Here is a 12052-nt window from a genome sequence, read left to right as displayed (position 1 = left end):
CTCCTAAAACATGAGACGTTATTTTGAATTTAAAAGAAAAAAACTAGTAAATAGGATCGAACGTTGTGGCGGTACAGTGGGATATACATGAACGTGGCTAACTAGATTGACATGGATGAATTAAACGTTTAAAGCTAACAAAAATAAATAATAAAAATGTAAGTTGAGAATTTTTAACTTAAGGGACATATCAGTTATACATTTGTATTTATTTTTAAAAGAATTACAAATTTAGTGTGTGATAATGTGATAGGAATTTAGTCTTAAAAAGAAATGTATATGAAAAAATATGTTACTTCCAAATTTACGGTTACAAATTTAGAAATGTGTGTCCTATAAATTATCTTTCACACCAGTTCAATTTTACTTAAATATTGAAAGTTGCCAAAACTAATTAACTATCCATCACTAGTACAGAAAAACAAACAACTCAAAATCTGCAAATTAATATGGGAACTGAGAAATTTAACAAAAAAAGAAAGGAGGTGAAGGGTCTTGAACCCATGGCTTTTGGTTTAAATGGGAAGAGGTTTGTCACTCCAACAAGTTTGTGTTTGATACTATGGGGTCCATAGAAATATTTTTATGGGGTCTTTTAAAAAAATTCTATATCGTCTCTACTACTTTTTAAAAAAAGATGGGGTTCAGGGACCCCGACCCGCTAAGAGTGAGTCCGCCCCTGGTTATGTTTGCTAATCCTTACTCCAAACATTTTTCAAGTATGACTAACTAAACTTAACCCAAAATGTAAATAAACCCAATAGAAATAACCCTAAGTCAACAAAATGTCTTTATATAGTCCACCTATACAAAACGCATTGTCCCCATACTTGTAGACTTGTAACCCTACGAACGGCAATTAAATCAATTAATAACCAGTTGTTTGTTGACTCAATTCTCACAACACACCTTACCTAACCTTACCCTATATTATATTTCCGATTCATCATTATATATAAATTCATCCGGATTCCATTCCAGTAATTACTCCATGGACTCCTCTTCATCCAATAAAGACGCAAAGACGGAGTCGTTGGATGCTCCGCTGCATGCAATCGGCTTCCAGATCGATGAGTTGTCGCCGCATAAAGTTACCGGTCGTCTTCCCGTCACTCACAAGGCTTGTCAGGTTATCTTAACCTGTTATCAATCTCTTCGTATTTCCGCTTTCAACTCCAAATTGTAGTATCAGATCATGATTGTACATACATAATTATTATACTAAAAGAAAAGGTAGTTATGTGTAAATATGTTAACCAAATACTTTATCCAAACTAATTTGAAGTTGAAACTGATATTGAATTATAACACATGGGGAAAAAGAAGTTAATTAGTTTAATGTTTATTTGAATTTTGAATTAGTTCAGATTTAAGTTATTTGCTTTATTTATTTATTTATTTTTTTTTTTTTGCTTTAATTGTTTGAGTTATTGTTTTTTTTTTTTCTAATTTGAATGTAACTTGGCTAGCAAGCCATAGATTAGTATATGAACAGAACAGAACAGGTGTAGGTTTAAGTTTTATTGTATTGTAGGAGTTCTGCAAAATTCGTGTGTACCGATTACGAATTAAGTGTGTGTTGATTAGGTTCAATTGTTCAAAGCACTTTGTTTGTGCTGATTGCTTTCTATTTGTGTTGATTCCCACTTGTAGGTTTAACAAAAGTGAAATTGAATTTGAAAATTAAAATCGAAATCGTGAATTGTTCATGTCCTGAATCGAAGTTGCAGTTGGAGTTGAAAATGCAACTGAAACTGAAAATGAATATGAATTTAAATTTGAAAAAGATATTGAATTTGAAACTGAATTGGACAGCCGTTCAAGGTGTTACATGGCGGAGTATCGGCGCTAATAGCGGAGGCATTGGCAAGTATGGGAGCACACATGGCGTCAGGGTGGAAGAGAGTGGCCGGATTACAATTAAGCATCAATCACCTGAGGCGTGCTGACCTAGGGGATCTCGTATTCGCTGAAGCAACTCCAATCCACGCAGGCAAAACGATTCAGGTCCGTTTTGTCTAATTTCAAATCTAAATCTATAAAATGTTGGTGTAATCGATGGTGATTTGAGCAGGTATGGGAGGTGAGGCTGTGGAAGATTGATCCTGTAAATTCAGAAAAAAAGTCACTTATATCATCATCAAGAGTTACTTTGATTACTAACTTGCCTGTTCCCGAAGATGGCAAAGATGCGGCTAAATATCTAAAGAAGTATGCTAAATTATGAGCACGGTAACGCTAAAGAGACACCACCCCTAAATCTCTATACCAGCATGTCTATCGCATCATGCTACCCATATCACATTATACCGCCCGTATGAGATGTCATTAATATCTAGATATTGTGTTTGTTACTGGTGTTTCTTTAGCCAACCCCTAATTATATCCCATAAAATGTATGTAGATGTGTCAAACTAGTTGTTAATATGCTCCGAATTGGATGAGCATCTTCTTTCAAATGAATAAAACTATAAAAGAAATTAGATGATCATCTGTTCTTGCTTTTTTTAGTTCCTGCATAAGCTCGGATTGTGATGAAATTAATGTTATGGGAGAGAAGAAGAATATGCCATTTAGGCTCTGCATTTTGATGCCTTTATTGGTTAATTATCCTTGACAATTATGATTATTCTTTGAACCTTTGTTGTATGCAAGTGATTATTGGTTTTGTTTCATATTTTCACTTGGTTCATGTATAATCATAGTCGTGCTTCGGGTTGATTTTTGTATTATCTGATTGCGTCTGCCGGTGTCTCTCTATATATATACACCATAATGTAGCATTTCGAATTACCCGGTTTGAATTTTTAAAATCGACTTGAAAAACAAAAATGATTTGTTTTTGTTTTGTCGAGACCGTGTTTGGTCGATTCACACGGTTGAACCGCTTATTGACCCTCTTGTGCACCACGTCCTCTTGCTTCAATGTTCAATCTCTTGTAATATTTAAAATGACCACTTGTCACATGTTAATTTTAGTCATAAAAAAGGTGTGCATTTAGGTTCCAAAAATATATTTGATGTATGCACTAATATTTTGATGATGACAAAAGATAGTGACTTGTATCATAAGTGATTACATACCTGGATGATCTACTCTTATTACCCTTGGTCCAAAAGAACTGTTTTGAACATAGGTCCTCTAATCGATTTCCCGTTCTATGATTGTAGTTGTACAAACATAAGTATAGTTGCATACAATGTTGTAAAAATCGAGACTAGTCGGCGATTAATCGCTAGTCGATCGGTAACTGAATAGTTTTTCGTTAATCGGTCCACTAATCGCTAGTCGGCCGGCCAAAAATCGGCGATTCCGGCCAGACGCCGGCCAAAAACGTGTAAATTCAGACCAAAACCTGTAAATTCCGACCAGTTTCCAACCAAATCACGTGAATTCCGGCGATTAATCTTGTATACTTATAAAAATGAGTTGAGAAGAAATTAAAACCTATTTACTTAAAATATTTACCTATAAAAATGTGTATATGTATACATAAAACTGAAAATTACACATAAAAATCTCAATCCGATTAATCGTTAGTCGGTTCGTCACCGGCCGACTAGCGCCTATCTTTTTTTACAACCTTGGTTGCATATATACTTATACATTATATGCTTTCATATTGATTCTAAAAATATGAACATGTGATTTGCATGCCGACAACAATGACCATATGCCCATAATATGATCTTCATTGTGTCCAAACAACAAAGTGATTTAGTGTAACGAAGGTAAGAAACCAAAACCAAGCGGAAGAACTGCGGTTGATAGGGGAATTCATGGCCCGGTTTTGACAGGTTTTAGGCCATAATGATTTTCATCATAGACCAAAATCAAACATTTAAAAACTGAAACTGATCCTAAACCAAAAATATCAAAAAAATTGGTAACATAACTAATAATAAACTGTATAAAAAACAAAGTTGATATCAGTTTAAAGAGATTCAAATTGATTTCTTCGATTGCTACTATTACATATGTACCGCTTGTAATTAGCAACAAATAATTAGCGAAGTGGGATTGTAGTAGCAATTAACAAATAATTTTATTTCTGTAGAGGTATGGTATTGATTATCAAGACAAACATGAACACAAATAAAACGCCACTTCATTAAACATGAACACAGATAAAATGCCACTTCATTAAACACGCGTCTAGATTTAAGTCTAGTGTCAAAATAGGTACAGATCTAATACAAAATACAACCAAGAAAGTACAAACACCAGAAATAATGACAAAAACGATGACAAAACTTTATTGATTACCCAAACCAGAAAAATACCCAACCAATAACCCTAGATCTCAACTTTCTGAGATCTAAAAGAAGTACAATACAAGTTCAACAGATTTGGATAATCTGTTGAACATAACAGAAATACAAAAGGAAAGAACAACAATAGAGATCAACAAGATCTCAAAATATAACCAAGATCTCAACACTGAGATCTGTACAACACAGGATGAAGATATTCTTCAACTCCAGTAAAACTCCGGCGATCAACACAGCTGAACACCAACAAGAAGATCAGAGAAAAGTCAAGTGAAACCCTAGGAAATATCTCGAATAATGATCAGTTACAATCTCTCTCTTCCTTATATAGTGGGTCAAAATAAAAGAACACTTTTTACCCCTTGAACAATGATACACAACTCAGTTTAACCCCTTGAGCACAACCGACATAGTAACTAGGCCAGAAGCCCAGAAGCCCAACTGATCTCAAAAGAATAAGCCCAATATCAATGAACCTGTAACACTTAAACAGCCCAATAATTATAACCAATGTTTGATAATAGAATTAAGCTGTCACATTATTTAACACCCCCTCATAATTCGATTAGCAAACATATCAAACAAACCTAACTTCTCACATAATGCATCATGTTGTGCAGTATTTAGGCCCTTAGTAAAAATGTCTGCTATCTGATTTTCAGAAGCAATTTTATGTGGGTCAATTATGCTACTAGCTATTTTTTCTCTCAAAAAATGCAAATCTAACTCAAAGTGCTTAGTTCGTTCATGAAAAACTGGATTTTGAGAGATAGAAATAGCTGATTTGCTATCACAAAACAATCTCATAGGTAATGTACAGAAAACTTTTAACTCAGACAGAATATTCTTAATCCACATAACTTCACATGCAGCTGAACACATAGCCCTATATTCAGCCTCAGCTGTTGATCTAGAAACTATACCTTGTTTCTTGCTTTTCCAAGAAACAAGGGTATCACCAAGAAATATACCAAAACCAGTAACAGATTTTCTGGTCACAGTGCATTTACCCCAATCCGAATCAACATAACCAGATATATCAAAGTTATCAGTTTTCCTAAACATTACACCTTTTCCTGGACTTTGCTTTAAGTATCTTAATAATCTTAAAGCTATATCCAAATGAGATTGACATGGTTTATGCATAAATTGACTCAAAAATTGTACAGCATAACTTATATCAGGTCTAGTCAAAGACAGATATATTAATTTTCCAATTAGTTTTTGAAAACCATTAACATTTTCCAAAAACTGATTGTCCTTATCTGTTTTACTAGTAATAACATGTGACTGCTCAATAGGTGTATTCACTGGTTTACACCCTAAATATCCAAACTCATTAAGCAATTCAAGACAATACTTCCTTTGAGACAAACAAATTGCCTCATCAGAATATAACACTTCTATACCAAGGAAATACTTAAGTATTCCCAAATCTTTAATTTTAAAACTTTCACTTAAACTTTTCTTTACATGTGTGATTTCAGAAATACTATTTCCAGTAATCACAATATCATCCACATATACCAGCAAAACAACAATCACATTCTCTTTACACAAAACAAACAAAGAATGATCACATAAACTTTTAACAAAACCCATTTCAAGTAACACAGAAGTGAGCTTTTCATTCCATTTTCTTGGAGCTTGTTTAAGCCCATAAAGAGATTTCACAAGCTTACAAACTTTATTTTTATCATTATCAAAATACCCCTGAGGAAGGGCCATATAAACATCCTCAGACAAAGAACCATACAGAAATGCATTATTTATGTCAAGTTGATACAAAGGCCAGCCTTTGTTGACAGCAAGTTTTAAAACGACTCTAACAGTTACCATCTTGACAACAGGTGAGAAAGTCTCACCAAAATCAATTCCCTCTCTTTGATTAAAACCTTTTGCCACTAACCTAGCCTTATATCTTTCAACCTCTCCATTAGCTTTATATTTTATTCTGTATACCCACTTACAGCCAATAGGTTTTCTACCTTTTGGCAAATCTACAACAACCCAAGTGTTGTTCCTATATAGAGCTTCCATCTCACTATTCATAGCCTCGATCCACCTAGGATCTTTAATGGCTTCAAAGTAAGAACTTGGCTCAACAGTTTTATTCAAAGAGTTAATAAAACAAAAATTTTCTACAGATAGGTTAGAATAGTTCACAACCTTTTCTATACCATACTTAACCTTCCCTTCTACCACAAACTCATCAAATCTTTTAGGAAATATTGTTTTTCTAGATGATTTCCTAACAGTGTTTCCCTCAGATTGGTTGGCCTCATCATTTACCTCTACAGTGTTATCTGCCCTGCCACTGTTGCCTATACTACTACTACCCAACTGTTCCTGCTCATGTTGATTTTCTTCAACATTTGGAACAGTAGCAGATGTAGAAGGTGACACTGGCTGCTGATCATCACTGTAGTGATCTTGAGCACCAGTTGTACCCTCTTCATCATTGGGAACTGCAGGAATCTTAGATGTTATTGTTTCAGTAAAATCAAAAAAGTTAATTTGATTTAAATCTGTTTTATTAAACTGCTCTTGATTTTTATCAAAGTTAGACTTAAAAGGATACACATTTTCATAAAACTTTACATCTCTTGAAAAATATACTTTTTTATTATCCAAACACAACAACTTGTATCCCTTTTTTTCATTAGAATAACCTATTAAAACACACTTATCAGCATGATAAGCAAATTTATCAGATTCTGACAGAATAGTACTAAAACAAAGACATCCAAAATTCCTTAGATGATCTAAAGAGGGTTTAAAACCAAACACAACCTCATATGGACTCCTACCATTTAAAACTGAAGAGGGTAACCTGTTAATCAAGTATACAGCAGTTAACACACAATCTGACCAATATTTAAGAGGCAAGTTACTCTGAAACATTAAGGCTCTAGCTGTATTTAGAAGATGTCTATGCTTTCTCTCCACAACTCCATTTTGTTGTGGAGTATAAGCACATGTGGTTTGATGCAAAATTCCTTTGCTTTTACAAAATAAGTTCATTTGATTATTAACAAACTCAGTTCCATTATCACTTCTAATTAATTTTATTTTCTTTTCAAACTGAGTTAACATTAATTCATAAAAGTTGCAAAAACTATTAAAAACTTCAGTTTTACTTGTAATCAAATAACACCACACTGTTCTAGAAAAATCATCCACAACAGTAAGAAAGTATTTAAATCCTTCATAACTAGCAACTTTGTAAGGCCCCCACACATCAAGATGTATTAACTCACCAATAGACTTAGTTTTATGATCACTAATAGGGAAAGGAACTCTAATTTGTTTGGCCCTATGACACACATCACATGGTCCATGTTCAACACTTTTAACATCAAACCTATCCCTTAATACAGCTAGAACTTGGTCAGAGGGATGACCAAGTCTACTATGCCACAGACTTGCTTTAAGATAACTATTATAACAAACATTTAAAGAATTACCATTTTTTCCAACAAAATAAAGACCACTGTCCTGACTACCAGTCACCAGGACTTTCTTTGTTTTGGAATCCTGTAAAACACAATTGTTTTCATTAAAAATCACTTTTACACCATTATCTCTTGCAAGTCTATGAACAGACAACAAGTTCACATGATACTCAGGAACATAAAACACATCTTTTAAAATAATATCATTTGTTAATTTGACATCCCCAATTTTTTGAACTTTAACATTAGTTCCATTTGGATGACCAACTTTAATGTCAAATTCAGAAACATCAACAATATTAAACATATCCTTATCACTATTTAACATGTGTTGACTCGCCCCAGAGTCAACTATCCAACTAAACACACCACCATAAAACATAGAACTAGAACAACTAACACAGTGATTAATAAAACAGGACTCACCTCCTACACTTGTGGATTCCACACCAGATTTTTCACCAACTAAACTTAGTAACTTTGCAATCTGCTCAGATGTAAAAGGAAGACCAGGAGAAGACATACTAGTAGAAGAACCAATAGCAGCATTTGACTTATTTGTTTTAACAGATCCACTATTAGGCTTTTTCTTAAAACCTGGTGGATATCCTATCAACTCAAAACACCTATCAATGGTATGACCAATCATATTACAATGTGTACATTTTAGATTTGGATTAGGTCCCCTTTGATTAGTTATTTTTCTTTTTGATTCAAATGACTGACTTGGTTTAGAAACAAAAGAAACATTCTGCCCTTTTGACCCACTACTAGACAACCTATGTGATTCCTCCCTAGAAACCACAGAATAAGCAACCTTGACAGATGGAAAGGTTTCTCTGGTTAATAAATTTGTTCTTACTGGTTGATAAACATCATCAAGTCCCATTAAAAATTGCATAAGCTTGATTAACATATTAAAATCATTATAATCCTTAGCTGCTTTACAAGAACATGTTGGCAGTTGAAGCATAGCATCAAACTGCTTCCACATTGTTGTTAATCTATTATAATAGTCAGCTACAGTTGAACCATTTTGAGAAATACCATTAATCTTTTTGAACAAATCATAAACCACAGAACCATCTATCTTGTCATAGGTCTCCTTCAAATCCTCCCAAACCTCAGAAGCTAAACTAGAAAAAACCTGACCTAAGAAAAGTTCTTCAGACACAGAGTTCAAAAGCCAAGTTAATACCACAGAGTTACACCTATCCCACTGACTAGCAAGCACAGAATCCTCAGTGGATTTTTCACACTTTCCATTTATAAAACCAAACTTATTTTTAGCTTCTAAAGCAAGTTTCATAGAAGCAGACCAAACAGCATAATTTTCAGTACCCTTCAGCTTTACACTAACAATAGTAAGGGCACTAGAGTCACTAGGATGAAGGTAAAGTGGATCTCCAACATCCAGTTTACTTATTAAGGTCTGAGATGTACTAGGACCTGGTTCTGGTTGATCCACTGGTTCTGGTTGAACCATGATAACACGCAATCAAGAAGACAGACAAAACTTACAATCAAACCAACAGATATAATCACACAACAAAGACAGCAGGTAAAGAAACCACAACAAACCAACAGATATATAACACACTATGGCGAAGCTGTATCAGTGTCAAGACTTCAGGTTCATCACTTATAGTGCCTGAACATGTCTTAATACAGGAGCCAACCCTAAAACTAAACAAGAAACAAACAGACAATGGTGCCGGTCCTCACTACCCCGACTTCAACTAATCAACCAACAAAACAAAAAACTAACTATAGAGAAGAAGGAAAGATCTCACAATAGGTGCAATATCTTCACATGTGATGAAGACCGTAACCTTCTAGGGTTACTAGTCAACACCAAGAACAATGATAACACACTGGTTAGTTTGCTTTGAAACCTTCTAGGGTTTCAAAGACTAACACAGTCTTCGCACAGATCCCAATAAAGCTGATACAAGATCCACACCTTTATATCCCCAAGATCAGACAAAAGAAACACAGATCTACAAAGAACACAACAATATCAGAACAAATCTATAAAGATCTAAACAGCGGAAGACTTAGATCTGGGTAAAAGAGCCTTGAAGCTCTGATACCATGTCAAAATAGGTACAGATCTAATACAAAATACAACCAAGAAAGTACAAACACCAGAAATAATGACAAAAACGATGACAAAACTTTATTGATTACCCAAACCAGAAAAATACCCAACCAATAACCCTAGATCTCAACTTTCTGAGATCTAAAAGAAGTACAATACAAGTTCAACAGATTTGGATAATCTGTTGAACATAACAGAAATACAAAAGGAAAGAACAACAATAGAGATCAACAAGATCTCAAAATATAACCAAGATCTCAACACTGAGATCTGTACAACACAGGATGAAGATATTCTTCAACTCCAGTAAAACTCCGGCGATCAACACAGCTGAACACCAACAAGAAGATCAGAGAAAAGTCAAGTGAAACCCTAGGAAATATCTCGAATAATGATCAGTTACAATCTCTCTCTTCCTTATATAGTGGGTCAAAATAAAAGAACACTTTTTACCCCTTGAACAATGATACACAACTCAGTTTAACCCCTTGAGCACAACCGACATAGTAACTAGGCCAGAAGCCCAGAAGCCCAACTGATCTCAAAAGAATAAGCCCAATATCAATGAACCTGTAACACTTAAACAGCCCAATAATTATAACCAATGTTTGATAATAGAATTAAGCTGTCACATTATTTAACAAACAAGAACGCAATCATGGAGATTGATGATGAGATAGACAAACAAGAACAAGAATCGCAGGTCAAAAATCAGCTCAAAGGTGAATTAAGTTGATTATAGCCAGTGGCGGACCCAGGAATTATTTGCTGGGGGTGCAGATGAGTCGCTCAAGCATATTTTCAAGGGGTGCTGTAACACCCCGTGTTTTCGAATGTCAAAGTCAAAGTCCAAGTCAACTTTGATCTCTTTGACTGTAATTAGTCTATTTGATATTTTATTTGTATTATGTGGAGTAAGTGTTGTTAATCTAAGGAATCGAAGTAATCGAATGCTTAATCGACGCGAAACGATTTACGATATTGAATAGTAGGAAGTAACAATGTGATAAAGTTAATCAATCAATGATCAAGCTAATCAAATCATCAATCGAACTCGAAGCTCGAATTACGCGAATTTTGATTGTTATTATATGTGTGTGTACCTTATGTGTTACTTGTACATGTTTACTTTATGTATTGTGTGGTGATCAATCGAATCAAATCGAATCGAAACTCGAAACTCAATCGAAATCAAGTTGTGATAATTGGTAGAGAAGGGATTACGCGAGATATAGATGATTGTATGTTAGATATAGTGGTTGGGACCAGTGGCGGATCTTGCCCGTTGAACCTGCCAGGGCCGAAAGACACGGGCACTAAAATTAGCACTACGGCCGAAAAACTTGCCAGGGCGGAACATAGTATATATACAAAATTTCGATCGAAATACGGAAAATTAGCACTACGGCCGAAAAACTTGCCAGGACCGTGGCCCTGCCACGGCTCCACTAAGATCCGCCCATGGTTGGGACGTATTATTTAAATTGAATGGTAATGATAGTTGTTATGGAAACTTCTGGACAATCTATTTCGCTTAGTGCCATGCCCTGATGATTCCGCCATCGGTTGGGGTGTGACAGATTGGTATCAGAGCCATAACTATAGGGAGTTAGGCTAGACACGACCTACTTCGGGTCGCTGTCTTAGAGACCTAGACTATAGTTAGGAACCAACAGACCAAGCTTATGTGCTATAACCTGTTACTCTTCACTATCACTGCACTCGAATTCTCAAATGGAATCAAGCGATTTAGTCAGGATCAGGTGTGAAAACCGCAAACTCTCGACTAAATTGCTTGATCTATGCTGATTTTACTCATTTATCAATGAATTCCTTACTACTTCAAAAAACAAACGAGGAGAATTATACCAAATTAGGAGTGAAATCCATATTTTGATGAATAATCTCCTCAATTTTACTAAAACAAGGAAGAAATTGCTAAGCCAGGGGTGAAACCCGAACCTTGGCAACTTATTCCAACTTTTACTCATCTCACCAAAGCTTCGACGGACTCCAACGACCTGAACTCACGAGTATGACCTAGGGAATACATGCTGGATGCCCAAGAATCGAGGCGAAAGCACGATCCCAAAAGTCGAAATGTGACGACAAGTCTATTGTGAATAGTCGAATCGCTTTGTGTAGTCAATGTCTAATAACCGCAGATAATCTATCTCTCGATTTTTATGAGTTTTCGATTCTGAGCCCGCAGCCGCCGACTCTG

The 12052-nt window shown here is 35.1% G+C and overlaps 1 protein-coding gene across 1 annotated transcript; it reads left to right on the top strand.

Annotated features, from left to right (window-relative positions):
• Positions 1–831: 831 nt before the first annotated feature.
• LOC110941223 (1,4-dihydroxy-2-naphthoyl-CoA thioesterase 1) lies at positions 832–2483 on the top strand. The gene is made up of 3 exons (XM_022182848.2): positions 832–1129; positions 1816–2007; positions 2075–2483. The coding sequence occupies exons 1-3, from the start codon at positions 992–994 to the stop codon at positions 2225–2227; spliced, it is 483 nt and encodes a 160-aa protein (XP_022038540.1). The 5' UTR covers positions 832–991; the 3' UTR covers positions 2228–2483.
• The last annotated feature ends 9569 nt before the right edge of the window (positions 2484–12052 follow it).

This window comes from Helianthus annuus, chromosome 5 (genome assembly GCF_002127325.2).
Source record: "Helianthus annuus cultivar XRQ/B chromosome 5, HanXRQr2.0-SUNRISE, whole genome shotgun sequence".
In the NCBI taxonomy this organism is placed as follows: domain Eukaryota; kingdom Viridiplantae; phylum Streptophyta; class Magnoliopsida; order Asterales; family Asteraceae; genus Helianthus; species Helianthus annuus.
Note: the sequence above shows the minus strand (reverse complement) of the source record. Positions and strands in the feature narration are given on the sequence as shown.

Bases quoted from the DNA above. Each gene is read 5' to 3' on its own strand.
- LOC110941223 (XM_022182848.2), top strand. From the start codon at position 992: ATGGACTCCTCTTCATCCAATAAAGACGCAAAGACGGAGTCGTTGGAT. The intron at 1,130-1,815 runs GTTATCTTAACC...TGAATTGGACAG, and splicing joins TCACTCACAAGGCTTGTCAG to CCGTTCAAGGTGTTACATGG. The intron at 2,008-2,074 runs GTCCGTTTTGTC...TGATTTGAGCAG, and splicing joins ACGCAGGCAAAACGATTCAG to GTATGGGAGGTGAGGCTGTG.